Source organism: Anolis sagrei, chromosome 13, assembly GCF_037176765.1.
Source record: "Anolis sagrei isolate rAnoSag1 chromosome 13, rAnoSag1.mat, whole genome shotgun sequence".
Lineage (NCBI taxonomy): Eukaryota > Metazoa > Chordata > Lepidosauria > Squamata > Dactyloidae > Anolis > Anolis sagrei.
Window position 1 is genome coordinate 277,368 of NC_090033.1, and position 15,695 is coordinate 293,062.

At 45.5% G+C, this 15,695-nt stretch overlaps 1 protein-coding gene across 2 annotated transcripts in view; it reads left to right on the top strand.

Moving 5' to 3' along the window:
• Window positions 1-12,113, top strand: part of PANK4 (pantothenate kinase 4 (inactive)) — a 53,772-nt gene extending 41,659 nt beyond the window's left edge. The window contains exons 16-19 of one of the 2 annotated variants that reach the window (XM_060759052.2): window positions 3,609-3,713; window positions 5,555-5,655; window positions 8,858-8,926; window positions 11,806-12,113. In XM_060759052.2, coding sequence (XP_060615035.2) covers window positions 3,609-3,713; window positions 5,555-5,655; window positions 8,858-8,926; window positions 11,806-12,019 — 489 coding nt within the window. In that variant the 3' untranslated portion in view covers window positions 12,020-12,113. Of the gene's footprint in view, window positions 1-3,608; window positions 3,714-5,554; window positions 5,671-8,857; window positions 8,927-11,805 lie in introns of those variants that run through there. The other variant, XM_060759053.2, reaches the window with a different exon arrangement.
• Window positions 12,114-15,695: the final 3,582 nt, after the last annotated feature.

Below are 15,695 nucleotides of genomic sequence, written 5' to 3' on the forward strand. Positions count from 1 at the left end.
AGACACCCATGAAATCATTCCGTTTCCCATGAATTTCCTTCACAGCTTTCCCATGTAAAACTCAGGCTTAGCTTCTCACTCTTAACGCAATGTTGCCTGAACTGAACTTAAGGTAAACAACTTGTTGTTTAATAGATACCCATGAAATCATTCCGTTTCCCATGAATTTCCTTCACAGCTTTCCCATGTAAAACTCAGGCTTAGCTTCTCACTCTTAACGCAATGTTGCCTGAACTGAACTTAAGGTAAACAACTTGTAGTTTAATAGACACCCATGAAATCATTCCGTTTCCCATGAATTTCCTTCACAGCTTTCCCATGTAAAACTCAGGCTTAGCTTCTCACTCTTAACGCAATGTTGCCTGAACTGAACTTAAGGTAAACAACTTGTTGTTTAATAGACACCCATGAAATCATTCCGTTTCCCATGAATTTCCTTCACAGCTTTCCCATGTAAAACTCAGGCTTAGCTTCTCACTCTTAACGCAGTGTTGCCTGAACTGAGCTTAAGGTAAACAACTTGTAGTTTAATAGACACCCATGAAATCATTCCGTTTCCCATGAATTTCCTTCACAGCTTTCCCATGTAAAACTCAGGCTTAGCTTCTCACTCTTAACGCAGTGTTGCCTGAACTGAGCTTAAGGTAAACAACTTGTAGTTTAATAGACACCCATGAAATCATTCCGTTTCCCATGAATTTCCTTCACAGCTTTCCCATGTAAAACTCAGGCTTAGCTTCTCACTCTTAACGCAGTGTTGCCTGAACTGAACTTAAGGTAAACAACTTGTAGTTTAATAGACACCCATGAAATCATTCCGTTTCCCATGAATTTCCTTCACAGCTTTCCCATGTAAAACTCAGGCTTAGCTTCTCACTCTTAACGCAGTGTTGCCTGAACTGAACTTAAGGTAAACAACTTGTAGTTTAATAGACACCCATGAAATCATTCCGTTTCCCATGAATTTCCTTCACAGCTTTCCCATGTAAAACTCAGGCTTAGCTTCTCACTCTTAACGCAGTGTTGCCTGAACTGAGCTTAAGGTAAACAACTTGTAGTTTAATAGACACCCATGAAATCATTCCGTTTCCCATGAATTTCCTTCACAGCTTTCCCATGTAAAACTCAGGCTTAGCTTCTCACTCTTAACGCAGTGTTGCCTGAACTGAGCTTAAGGTAAACAACTTGTAGTTTAATAGACACCCATGAAATCATTCCGTTTCCCATGAATTTCCTTCACAGCTTTCCCATGTAAAACTCAGGCTTAGCTTCTCACTCTTAACGCAGTGTTGCCTGAACTGAACTTAAGGTAAACAACTTGTAGTTTAATAGACACCCATGAAATCATTCCGTTTCCCATGAATTTCCTTCACAGCTTTCCCATGTAAAACTCAGGCTTAGCTTCTCACTCTTAACGCAGTGTTGCCTGAACTGAGCTTAAGGTAAACAACTTGTAGTTTAATAGACACCCATGAAATCATTCCGTTTCCCATGAATTTCCTTCACAGCTTTCCCATGTAAAACTCAGGCTTAGCTTCTCACTCTTAACGCAATGTTGCCTGAACTGAACTTAAGGTAAACAACTTGTAGTTTAATAGACACCCATGAAATCATTCCGTTTCCCATGAATTTCCTTCACAGCTTTCCCATGTAAAACTCAGGCTTAGCTTCTCACTCTTAACGCAGTGTTGCCTGAACTGAGCTTAAGGTAAACAACTTGTAGTTTAATAGACACCCATGAAATCATTCCGTTTCCCATGAATTTCCTTCACAGCTTTCCCATGTAAAACTCAGGCTTAGCTTCTCACTCTTAACGCAGTGTTGCCTGAACTGAGCTTAAGGTAAACAACTTGTAGTTTAATAGACACCCATGAAATCATTCCGTTTCCCATGAATTTCCTTCACAGCTTTCCCATGTAAAACTCAGGCTTAGCTTCTCACTCTTAACGCAGTGTTGCCTGAACTGAACTTAAGGTAAACAACTTGTAGTTTAATAGACACCCATGAAATCATTCCGTTTCCCATGAATTTCCTTCACAGCTTTCCCATGTAAAACTCAGGCTTAGCTTCTCACTCTTAACGCAGTGTTGCCTGAACTGAGCTTAAGGTAAACAACTTGTAGTTTAATAGACACCCATGAAATCATTCCGTTTCCCATGAATTTCCTTCACAGCTTTCCCATGTAAAACTCAGGCTTAGCTTCTCACTCTTAACGCAATGTTGCCTGAACTGAACTTAAGGTAAACAACTTGTAGTTTAATAGACACCCATGAAATCATTCCGTTTCCCATGAATTTCCTTCACAGCTTTCCCATGTAAAACTCAGGCTTAGCTTCTCACTCTTAACGCAGTGTTGCCTGAACTGAGCTTAAGGTAAACAACTTGTAGTTTAATAGACACCCATGAAATCATTCCGTTTCCCATGAATTTCCTTCACAGCTTTCCCATGTAAAACTCAGGCTTAGCTTCTCACTCTTAACGCAGTGTTGCCTGAACTGAGCTTAAGGTAAACAACTTGTAGTTTAATAGACACCCATGAAATCATTCCGTTTCCCATGAATTTCCTTCACAGCTTTCCCATGTAAAACTCAGGCTTAGCTTCTCACTCTTAACGCAGTGTTGCCTGAACTGAACTTAAGGTAAACAACTTGTAGTTTAATAGACACCCATGAAATCATTCCGTTTCCCATGAATTTCCTTCACAGCTTTCCCATGTAAAACTCAGGCTTAGCTTCTCACTCTTAACGCAGTGTTGCCTGAACTGAACTTAAGGTAAACAACTTGTAGTTTAATAGACACCCATGAAATCATTCCGTTTCCCATGAATTTCCTTCACAGCTTTCCCATGTAAAACTCAGGCTTAGCTTCTCACTCTTAACGCAGTGTTGCCTGAACTGAGCTTAAGGTAAACAACTTGTAGTTTAATAGACACCCATGAAATCATTCCGTTTCCCATGAATTTCCTTCACAGCTTTCCCATGTAAAACTCAGGCTTAGCTTCTCACTCTTAACGCAGTGTTGCCTGAACTGAGCTTAAGGTAAACAACTTGTAGTTTAATAGACACCCATGAAATCATTCCGTTTCCCATGAATTTCCTTCACAGCTTTCCCATGTAAAACTCAGGCTTAGCTTCTCACTCTTAACGCAGTGTTGCCTGAACTGAACTTAAGGTAAACAACTTGTAGTTTAATAGACACCCATGAAATCATTCCGTTTCCCATGAATTTCCTTCACAGCTTTCCCATGTAAAACTCAGGCTTAGCTTCTCACTCTTAACGCAGTGTTGCCTGAACTGAACTTAAGGTAAACAACTGGAAAGAGTTGCAGGAAACTGGAAAGAGTTATAGCAGATGCAACAAAACTGCGCCTTGTTGGTTTTTTCTCTCCTTGTTTCTTGTATTTTCTGGAATCGTGCTATGTGATGACGTTTTAAGAGGAAAGGGCCACATCTGGCTGGAAAAGACCCCGTTTTCTATATGTAGCCGTTATCTTTGTACAGTATATGCTGCTACGGCAGTCGGGGAGGGTAGTGATCACGTTGAGCCTGCATACATACCTAACGGGGACCTTCACACTGAGATTTCTTCCTGTTTCTCCCTCTCCGCAGGCCCCTCCTCATAAATGTGCCTTAATTTTTGCCGACAACAGCGGCATCGACATCATTTTGGGCGTTTTCCCTTTTGTCCGGGAGCTGCTGTTGAGGGGAACTGAGGTCAGTGGCATCACAAACCCATTTGCATCTCATTTGAATTGGAAAACACAGCTGCAAAGCTCTGGAACGTATTCCAATTACGGTTTGCGATTCCTTAGCCATTGTTGTGCAACACCTATGACGATCGGACCACACAAGAGTCCAGGAATAAAGAACACCATTTATTGTAAAAAATATATTTTAAAAAGCATTTTAAAAATCAGGAATAAGAAAGGAAGATAAATAATCCCAAAAGGTTTGGCAACAGGCGATAAACTGAAAATAATCCAAACGTCCAGAGGTGACAAAGTCCAGGAACAGCCAGAAATCACAGGTACAGCATAAGTGCACAACCCAGAAAGTATAACTAATAAAACTTGAACAAAAGTACATGAGTAAGAACATAGAAAACTTCCAGGATATTAAATCCAAAATCAAAGCTTGAGTTGAACCAGAAGCAGAAGAACTCAGGCTTAGGTTCTCACTCTAACGCAGCGTTGCCTGAACTGAGCTTAAGGCAAACAACTTGTTTAATAGACACCCATGAAATCATTCTGTTTCCCATGAATTTCCTTCAGAACTTTCCCACGTAAAACTCAGGTTTGGTTCTGACTTTAATGCAGCATTGCCTGAACTGAGCTTAAGGTAAACAACTTGTTTAATAGACACCCATTAAATCATTCTATTTCCTGTAAATTTCCTTCACAGCTTTCCCACGTAAAACTCAGGCTTAGATTCTCACTCTAACGCAGTGTTGCCTGAACTGAGCTTAAGGTAAACAACTTGTTGCTTAATAGACACCCCTGAAATCATTCTATTTCCTGTAGATTTCCCACGTAAAACTCAGGCTTAGCTTCTCACTCTAACGCAGCGTTGCCTGAACTGACCTTAAGGCAAACAACTTGTTTAATAGACACCCATGAAATCATTCCGTTTCCTGTCAATTTCCTTCACAGCTTTCCCATGTAAAACTCAGGCTTAGCTTCTCACTCTAACGCAGTGTTGCCTGAACTGACCTTAAGGTAAACAACTTGTTTAATAGACACCCATGAAATCATTCAGTTTCCCGGAATGCTGTGTTTGAGTCAGTCTTAGCTTCTGACTCTAACACGGCGTTACCTGAACTGAACTTAAGGTAAACAACTTATTGTTTAATAGGCACCCATGAAATCATTCAGTTTCCCGGAATGCTGTGTTTGAGTCAGTCTTAGCTTCTTACTCTAACACGGCGTTACCTGAACTGAACTTAAGGTAAACAACTTATTGTTTAATAGGCACCCATGAAATCATTCAGTTTCCCGGAATGCTGTGTTTGAGTCAGTCTTAGCTTCTGACTCTAACACGGCATTGCCTGAACTGAACTTAAGGTAAACAACTTGTTGCTTAATAGACACCCATGAAATCATTCTGTTTCCTGTGGATTTCCTTCACAACTTTCCCACGTAATCTTTCAGAATTACGCAATCTATTTTCAGTTCTGTTTTGTCAATGAAGACTTTTGTGGATCTCTGTAGCTATAGGTGGTTCCTTCTGGGAACCCTCTTTATCACTCAAGTCTTCACTTGATTCCTTAACTGTGGTTGCTACTTTTGGCTCCCCTGAATGCCCTGGAGGCCTTGCACTTTCCGAGCCAGTTTCCTCACAGAGAGAACCATCATTTCCCAGACTTGATTTACCCAGAATCGAGAGCCCATCGCTTTGTGCCCCAATCCTCTCTCAATCATCAGTTAAACCATCAGCCTCTGGCTGATCTACAACACCCTCCCTGTTTGGTAGGCCACATGGAACTCTCCAAAATGTTGACACGTTTTTTTCGACCGCGTTCTTCTCCGTGACCCGATTTTTCCTTTCCCTTCTTGTAGGTCATATTGGCCTGTAATTCAGGGCCGGCCCTGAATGACGTGACCTACAGCGAATCCCTGCTTGTGGCCGACAGGATCGCGGCGACTGATCCGGTCATACGGTGAGGAGCGGTTTGGTATGTTCTTCTTCTTTTGCGCTGTTAGGAGAGAGTGTGAAAGTTAGAGATGTTCCATCTGAATGTGAGGAAGAATTTCCTGGCTGCGAGAACCGTTCAGCAGTGGAACTCTCTGCTCCGGAATGTGGTAGAAGCTCCTTCCTTGGAGGCTCTTAAGCAGAGGCTGAATGGCCATCTGTCTGGGGTGCTTTGTGATTTTCTGCCAGGAGTTAATTTCTGACGGCATGAAGACATCACAAATACAGAACGGGGGACGATGAGGCCTGGCTCGAGAGCAGGACGTGTGAAAAAGATCTTGGAGTCCTCGTGGAGAGGAAGGGGAACATGAGCCAGGAATGTGATGTGGCGGCACAAAAAGCCAATGGGATTTTGGCCTCAGGCATCAATAGGAGCCTAGTGTCTAGATCTAAGGAAGTAATGCTCCCCATGCTCTATTCTGCTTTGGTTAGACCACATCTGGAATATTGTGTCCAATTCTGGGCACCACAATTCAAGAGAGATCTTGACTCTAAGCTGGAATGCGTCCAGAGGAAGAGGGCGACTAAAATGATCAAGGGTCTGGAGAACAAGCCCTATGAGGAGCGGCTTAAGGAGCTGGGCATGTTTAGCCTGAAGAAGAGAAGGCTGAGAGGAGATATGATGAGAGACATGTATAAATATGTGAGAGGAAGCCACAGGGAGGAAGGAGAAGATCAAGGGTCTGGAGAACAAGCCCTATGAGGAGCGGCTTAAGGAGCTGGGCATGTTTAGCCTGAAGAAGAGAAGGATGAGAGGAGATATGATGAGAGCCATGTCTAAATATGTGAGAGGAAGCCACAGGGGGGAGGAGGGAGGGAGCTTCCTTTCTGCTTCCTTGGAGACTAGGACGCAATGGAAGAATGGCTTCAAACTACAAGAGAGGAGATTCCATCTGAACATGAGGAAGAACTTCCTGACTGTGAGAGCCGTTCAGCAGTGGAACTCTCTGCCTCGGAGGGAGTGTGGTGGAGGCTCCTTCTTTGGAAGCTTTTAAGCAGAGGCTGGATGGCCATCTGCCAGGGGTGATTTGAATGCAATATTCCTGCTTCTTGGCAGAATGGGGTTGGACTGGATGATGGCCCAGGAGGTCTCTTCCAACTCTTTGATTCTAGGATTCTATGATTCTATGAAATTCCCTCCGTGACATCCTGACTGAATCATCCTGGCTGAATCAATTCTCTCCCTGTGACATGTTGAAGCCAGGGCACTGGAAATCTTGTGTTGGAACTTGTGATGCCACAAGCTCTAATAAGGAAACTGGGAAGAGGGGGAGATGGGCAGCAAAGGTGTATAAAAGGAAGTGGTGGTGGGGAAAAGTCCGTAGTGTCTTTCTTTGCTGCAGAGATACAAGCAATATATCCATTTCAAAGCAAAACCGGCTTGTGAGTGATCATTTAATATTGCTATACAGATCCTACAGTCTGACATTTTCCTGCTTCTTGGCAGAACGGGGTTGGACTGGATGGCCCACGAGGTCTCTTCCAACTCTAGGATTCTAGGATTTTGTAGCGGAACAAAAAAAAAACCCATTCAGAATTGGATGATATTCCCAATACATTCCATGTTGTGTGAATTTAACAGATGAAGGTTCAACCTATGACTCAAAGGCTTCGTTTTATTTCTCCATTAACTTCAGATCCATTGCTTTTAATAACTATTAATAACACTGTGTATTTTTTTCTGTTCCTGGTTTGTAAGTGTTGTTTCTCATTTAGTTGTGTGGGACTTACTTTGAAAGCAGTTGTTCTACTCTAGAAACGTCGTTTTTCCTAAGATCTACAGGAAATTCATGGGAAATAGAATGATTTCATGGGTGTCTATTAAACAGCTGCCACAAACTATGTTAAGTTGGTCGTTGATTTATTTATCATATTTGACCAGAATCTGGCTCTGGTGTTGCCGCGAGAAAGTCCTCCCTTGTGCATCATGTGGAAGAAGGGCTCAGGGTGCATTGCAGCAGGGGGTCAGTGGTTGGCTCTTCTCCGCACTCACATGTCGTGGATTCCACTTTGTGGCCCCATTTCTTGAGGTTGGCTCTGCATCTCGTGGTGCCAGAGCGCAGTCTGTTCAGCGTCTTCCAAGTCGCCCAGTCTTCTTCTGTGTGCCCAGGGGGTGAGTCTCTCATTGGGTATCAGGTTCTGGATTTGAGCCTGCCACTTTTGGACTCTCGCTTGCTGAGATGTTCCAGCGAGTGTCTCCGAAGATCTTTTTCTAGATTTAAGTCATTGGCGTGCTGGCTGATACCCAAACAGGGGATGCGCTGGAGATGTCTCTGCCTTGGTCCTTTCACTATTGGCTGCTCCTTCCCGGCGGATGACAGGTGGTGCAGTACCGGCTAAACAGTGTAATTTTTCCAGTGGTGTAGGGCGCAGACACTCCCTGATACGGCATGTCTCATTAAGAGCCACATCCACTGTTTTAGCGTGGTGAGATGTGTTCCACACTGGGCATGCGTACTCAGCAGCAGAGTAGCATAGCGCAAGGGCAGATGCCGTCACTGTGTCTGGTTGTGATCCCCAGGTTGTGCCAGTCAGCTTTGGTATGATATTGTTTCTAGCACCCACTTTTTGCTGGATATTCAGGCAGTGCTTCCTGTAGGTCAGAGCACGGTCCAGAGTGACTCCTCCCAGGGATTTGGGTGCGCTGCAATGCTCCAGTGGGATTCCTTCCCAGGTAATAATCCTCAGAGCCTGGCATGCTTGGCTGTTCTTAATGTGAAAAGCACATGTCCCAGTTTTAGATGGATTAGGGATCAGCTGGTTTTCCCTGTTTTAGGCAGTAAGAGCACCTAGAGCTTTGGAGAGCTTCTGTTTCGCCATTTCAAAGCTCCCTCTTGAGCAGTGATGGCACGATCATCAGCATAGATGAAGCTCTCTGTCCCTTCTGGCAGTGGCTGGTCATTTGTGCAAATGTTAAACATGGATGGAGCAAGCACGCTCCCCTGAGGCAGGCCGTTCTTCTTCTGTTTCCGCCATCCGCCTCTCTCAATAGATACGAGGGTTGAATGAAAAGTAATGCCTCCACCTTCGTAACTCCTCAACAGTTGGCGGTACTGGTACGCGGCAGGTACAACAGGAAATGACATTTGTAACCCAGGAACAAGAAGTATGTTATATCATGTAATGACTGTATTTCGTACCCACTTCTTACGGCACCTTTCTTCCTTTAGATCTGCCTTGAAGGAAGAGAAGTTGCTCTTGGTGCAGACAGGCTCCAGCTCGCCCTGCTTGGACTTGAGGTAAGGCTTCTCCTGGGTATGACAAACAAGGGTCCGCCTCCGGTCCATTCACATTCGGTCTCCTTTCTTCTACTATGTTCCATTGCGTCCTAGTCTCACCCCAGTGCAGCAGAAAGGGAGTTTGCTCCCTCCTCTCTAGGACTTACATATATTTATACATGGCCCTCATCATGTCTCCTCTCAGCCTTCCCATCTGCACAGGGTTCCATATTTGGCACTTTAACAACACAACCACTCAATGCTAAGGCTTCCCGCCAAAATGGAACTGTAGAGGAGAGTCTACTGAGCAAGCCAGTACCAGTCACATACCAGTACTGCCATCTGTTGAGGAGTTACGAAGGTGGAGGCATTACTTTTCATTCAACCTAGGACTTCCTCTCACGTATTTATACATGGCCCTCATCATGTCTTCTCTCAGCCTTCCCATCTGCGCAGGGTTCCATACTTGGCACTTTAACAACACAACTGTTCAATGCTAAGGCTTCCCGCCAAAATGGAACTGTAGAGGAGAGTCTACTGAACAAGCCAATACCTGCCGCATACCAGTACTGCCATCTGTTGAGGAGTTACGAAGGGGGAGGCATTACTTTTCACTTCAACAACACAACTGTTCAATGCCAAGGCTCCCTGCCAAAATGGAACTGTGGAGGAGAGTCTACTTAATAAGCCAGTACCTGTCATATACCAGTACTGCCATCTGTTGAGGAGTTACGAAGGTGGAGGCATTACTTTTCATTCAACCTAGGGCTTCCTCTCACATATTTATACATGCCTCTCATCCTGTCTCCTCTCAGCCTTCTCTTCATCAGGCTAAACATGCCCAGCTCTTTAAGCCGCTCCTCCTAGGGCTTGTTCTCCAGACCCTTGATCATTTGAGTCGCCCTCTTTCTCAGCTTGTCAACATCTCCCTTCAATTGTGGTGCCCAGAATGGGACACAATGTGATTCCAGGTGTGGTCCAACCAAGGCGGAATAGAGCATGGGGAGCAGGACTTCCGTGCCTCTAGACACTATAGAGGCCAACATCCCATTGGCTTTTTTTGCCCCGGCATCACATTCCTGGCTCAAGATCTTTTCCCCGCGTCCTGCTTACGAGCCAGGCCTCCTCGCCCCCCATTTTGTACCTTTGCCTTTTGTTTCTCCTGCCCAAGTGGAGTCTCTTGCGTTTCCTCCGGTTGAACTTCAACAAGTTCTCCTGCCCAAGTGGAGTCTCTTGCATTTCCTCCGGTTGAACTTCAACAAGTTCTCCTGCCCAAGTGCAGTCTCTTGCGTTTCCTCCGGTTGAACTTCAACAAGTTCTCCTGCCCAAGTGGAGTCTCTTGCATTTCCTCCGGTTGAACTTCAACAAGTTCTCCTGCCCAAGTGGAGTCAATTGCATTTCCTCCGGTTGAACTTCAACAAGTTCTCCTGCCCAAGTGGAGTCTCTTGCGTTTCCTCCGGTTGAACTTCAACAAGTTCTCCTGCCCAAGTGGAGTCTCTTGCATTTCCTCCGGTTGAACTTCAACAAGTTCTCCTGCCCAAGTGGAGTCTCTTGCGTTTCCTCTGGTTGAACTTCAACAAGTTCTCCTGCCCAAGTGGAGTCTCTTGCGTTTCCTCCGGTTGAACTTCAACAAGTTCTCCTGCCCAAGTGGAGTCTCTTGCATTTCCTCCGGTTGAACTTCAACAAGTTCTCCTGCCCAAGTGCAGTCTCTTGCGTTTCCTCCGGTTGAACTTCAACAAGTTCTCCTGCCCAAGTGGAGTCTCTTGCATTTCCTCCGGTTGAACTTCAACAAGTTCTCCTGCCCAAGTGGAGTCAATTGCATTTCCTCCGGTTGAACTTCAACAAGTTCTCCTGCCCAAGTGGAGTCTCTTGCGTTTCCTCCGGTTGAACTTCAACAAGTTCTCCTGCCCAAGTGGAGTCTCTTGCATTTCCTCCGGTTGAACTTCAACAAGTTCTCCTGCCCAAGTGGAGTCTCTTGCATTTCCTCCGGTTGAACTTCAACAAGTTCTCCTGCCCAAGTGGAGTCTCTTGCATTTCCTCCGGTTGAACCTCAACAAGTTATCCTGCCCAAGTGGAGTCTCTTGCATTTCCTCCTGTTGAACTTCAACAACACCCGAATAGACTACTGCAACGCGCTCTACGTGGGGTTGCCCTTGAAGACTGTTTGGAAACTTTAACTAGTCCAATGAGCGGCAGCCAGACTGCTCACCGGAGCGACATACAGGGAACACACCACCCCCTTGTTGTGCCAGCTCCACTGGCTGCCGGTTCAGTTCCGAGCACAATTCAAGGTGCTGGTTTTGACCTACAAAACCCTGTACGGTTCGGGTCCAGCGTATCTGTCCAAACTTATCTCCCTCTACATCGCACCCCAGAATTTGAGATCATCTGGGGGAGCCCTGCTCTTGACCCCACCGCTATCACAAGTGAGGTTGGTGGGGATGAGGTGCAGGGCCTTCTGGGTGGTGGCCCCTCACCTGTGGAACTCACTCCCCGGGGAAATCAGAGCATCGCCATCCCTCCTCTCCTTCAGGAGGAAAGTAAAGACGTAGTTGTGGGACCAGGCCTTTGGGCAATCTGGCAATTAAATCAGACAATCAGGCGAGTAAGACCAACAGGATTGACGAAGTGGAACGAAAATTAGAATTATGAGTTAGCGATCGCTGACCATGTAAGAGGAGGAACTGGGTTTGTATTGGTTTTATTGATTTTATTGATTTTATGGTTATAATGCATGAACTAGTGTGAATTGTGAATTGATGTAATTGTGCCTTTGCTTCTGTAAGCCGCCCTGAGTCCCCTTCGGGGTGAGAAGAAAGGCGGGGTAGAAGAACCCCAAATAATAATAATAATAATAATAATAATAATAATATTAATAAGTGTGCCGGTTCTCCTTGCAGCCGCCTGGACAAAGGCCTGGCCAGCCTGGTCCGGGAGCGGAAGACGGACCTGGTGGTCATCGAAGGCATGGGCCGCGCCATCCACACCAACTACGAGGCGGCCCTGGACTGCGAGAGCCTCAAGCTGGCCGTCATCAAGAACTCCTGGCTGGCCGACCGCCTCGGAGGGAAGATCTTCAGCGTCATCTTCAAGTACGAGGTGCCCCTCAAGTGAGACCCGGGCCCTCCTCCTCCTCCTCCTCGCCGCCACAACGGGACTTGCACTAGCTTCCTTTTAATTGTAAAGAATGTATTTTTATTACCGCACCGGGGGGACTGGGGGGTGGGCATGGGGGGCGGGGGTACGGATGGGGACGGGGAGTTGACTTCGCACCAACAACGGCATATTTATATTGTGCTAACTCACGCTGGCTCCTGCTTTCTTTTCTGGGCAAGCAGTATTTGCGACAGGAGGAGGAGGAGGAGGAGGAGGGAAAGAACACGGTGAGTTCCAGAAGCATTCTCTCCTGACGTTTCGCCCACATCTACGGCAAGCATCCTCAGTGGTTGTGATGTCCGTTGGAAAATGTGGGAAATGGGGTGTGTGTGTGTGTGTGTGTGTATATATATATATATATATATATATATCTGTGGGAGAAAGAAAGAACTCTTTTCTGCTTGAGGCAAGTGGGAATGTTGCCATCAGCATTGAATAGCCTTGCAGCTTCAAAGTCTGGCTGCTTCCTGCCTGGGGGGAATCCTTTGTTGGGTGGTGTTACCTGGCCCTGATTGTTTCCTGTCTGGAATTCCCTTAGAATCCTAGAGCTGGAAGATACCTCGTGGGCCATCATCCAGCCCAACCCCATTCTGCCAAGAAGCAGGAATATTGCATGCAAAGCACCCCTGACAGATGGCCATCCAGCCTCTGCTTAATAATAATAATAATAATAATAATAATAATAATAATAATAACAATAATCCTAGAATCCAAGAGTTGGAGGAGACCTCCTGGGCCATCCTCCAGTCCAACCCCATTCTGCCAAGAAGCAGGAATATTGCATTCAAATCACCCCTGACAGATGGCCATCCAGCCTCTGCTTAAAAGCTTCCAAAGAAGGAGCCTCCACCACACTCCCTCCGGGGAAGGCAGAGAGTTCCACTGCTGAAGTTTGTACTCTTAAGATTCATGCTTCATGTTCAGATCACGTTGAGGAATCTTAAGCGCCTTCAAACCAGCCCATTGGCATCGAGAAGAAGACTTTGGCCTGGTTTGAAGGTGCTTAAGATTCCTCAGCATCGTCCAGGGTGATCTGAACATGAAGGAAGGAGGGAGGGAAGGAAATGAAAGGGAAGGAAATGAAGAAAGGGAAAGAAGGAGGAAAGGGAGGGAGGAAGGAAAAGAAGGAGAGGAAGAAGGGAAGGGAAGGAAAGAAGGAGGGACAGGAAGGAAGAAAAAGAAAGGAAGGAGAAGGCAGGAAGGAAGGTGAGAAAGGAAGGAGGGGGATGAAGGAAGGAGGGAGGGAAGGAAATGAAAGGGAAGGAAAGGAAGAAAGGGAAAGAAGGAGGAATGGGGGGAAGGAAAGGAAGAAGGGATAGGAGGTAAAGAAGGAAATGAAGGAAAGGAAAGAAGGAGGGACAGGAAGGAAGGGGAGGTGGGAAAAAGGGAAGGAAGGGAAGAAGGAGGGACGGGAAGGAAGGAAAAAGGAAGGAGAAGGCAGGAAGGAAGGCGGAAAAGGAAGGAGATGAAGGAAGGAGGGAGGGAAGGAAATGAAAGGGAAAGAAGGAGGAAAGGGAGTGAGGAAGGAAAGGAAGGAAAGGAAGAAGGGACAGGAAGGAAGGGAAGGAGGGAAAGAAGGAAAGGAAGGAGAAAGAAGGGAAGGAGGGAGGGACGGAAAGGAAGGGGAAGGAAGGAAGAAAAGGAAAGAAAGGGAGGGAGGGAGGAAAGAAGAGAAGGAGTGGAGTGTGGCAGAGGCAGCTACTTCCTGGTCTGGATCTTAATAGGAGAGAGAGAGAGAGAGAGTTAAATGTGTGCCCATGTTGCGTGAGACAGCCAAGCAGGTCACACAGACAGAAAGGAAAAAGAAAGCAGAAGGATCTACGGAAATGAGAAATGATACCATAATTATATATTTATATTACACGTAATATCGCTAATAATATTACGATATAGTGGTACGGTGCAATATAGCAATGTTTAATGCTGATATTGTACTGTGCTAATAATACAATATTGTGTGTGTGTGTGTGTGTGTGTGTGTGTGTGTGTGTGTGTGTGTATATATTTATACCTTGTAAGCCGCTCAGAGTCCCCTTCGGGGTGAGAAGGGCGGCATATAAATGTTGTAAATAAAGAAAGAAAGAAATTTTCCTAGTTTCCAACGGTCCTCACAACCTCCGAGGATGGCTGCCGTAGATGTGGGCAAAAGGTCAGGAGAGAATGCTTCTGGAACATAGCCATACGGTCCAGAGGACTCACAGCAACCCAGTGATTCTAATGCCACGACCCCTTAACGAAGTTCCTCATGTTGTGAAGACCCCCAACCATAACATTATTTTCGTTGATACTTCACAACTGTCCTTTTGCTCCTGTTATGAATCATAACGTAAATATCTGACATGCAGGACGTATTTTCATTCACTGGAACCAATTTGGCGCAAATACCTGATACGCCCACATTTGAATACTGGTGGGGTTGGGGTGGGGTGGGGAATAATTTTGTCACCTGGGAGTTGTAGTTGCTGAGATTTCAGAAGCAAAGAGCATTCTGAACTCCACCAACGATGGAATTGAACCAAACTCGGCACACAGAACTCCCTTGGCCAATAGAAAATACTGGAAGGGTTTGGTGAGCACTGACCTTGAGTTTGGGAGTTGTAGTTCACCTACATCCAGGCTCCAAACAATGATGGATCTGGACTAAACTTGACATAAATACTTAGTATTCCCAAATGTGGAAACTGGTGGAGTTTGGGGGAAATAGACTTTGGTATTTGGGAGTTGTAGTTGCTGGGATTTATAGTTCACCTACAATCAAAGAGCATTCTGAACATCAACGATGGAATTGAACCAAACTCGGCACACAGAACTCCCTTGACCAACAGAAAATACTGGAAGGGTTTGGTGAGCATTGACCTTGAGTTTGGGAGTTGTAGTTCACCTACATCCAGGCTCCAAACAATGATGGATCTGGACTAAACTTGACATGAATACTCAGTATTCCCAAATGTGGAAACTGGTGGAGTTTGGGGAAAATAGACTTTGGTATTTGGGAGCTGTAGTTGCTGGGATTTATAGTTCACCTACAATCAAAGAGCATTCTGAACTCCACCAATGATGGAATTCAACCAAACATGGCATACAGGACTTCCATGACCAACAGAACACACTGGAAGGGTTTGGTGGGCATTGACCTTGAATTTGGGAGTTGTAGTTCACCTACATCCAGAGAGCACTGTGGACTCAAACAATGATGGAATTGAACCAAACTTGGCACACAGAACTCCCATGACCAACAGAAAATACTAGAATGGTGTGGTGGGCATTGACCTTGAGTTTGGGAGTTGTAGTTCACCTACATCCAGACTCAAACAATGATGGATCTGGACTAAACTTGACATAAATACTCAGTATTCCCAAATGTGGACACTGGTGGAGTTTGGGAAAAATAGACTTTGGTATTTGGGAGCTGTAGTTGCTGGGATGTATAGTTCACCTACAATCAAAGAGCATTCTGAACCCCACCGATAGAATTGGGCCAAACTTCCCACAAAGAACACCCACGACCAAAAGAAAATACTGTGTTTTCTGATGGTCTTTGGCGACCCCTCTGACCCCCCCCCCCAGGGGTCCCGACCCCCAGGTTGAGAAACACAAAAATATCAGCATTGCAACGTGTTTACACAATCTTTGT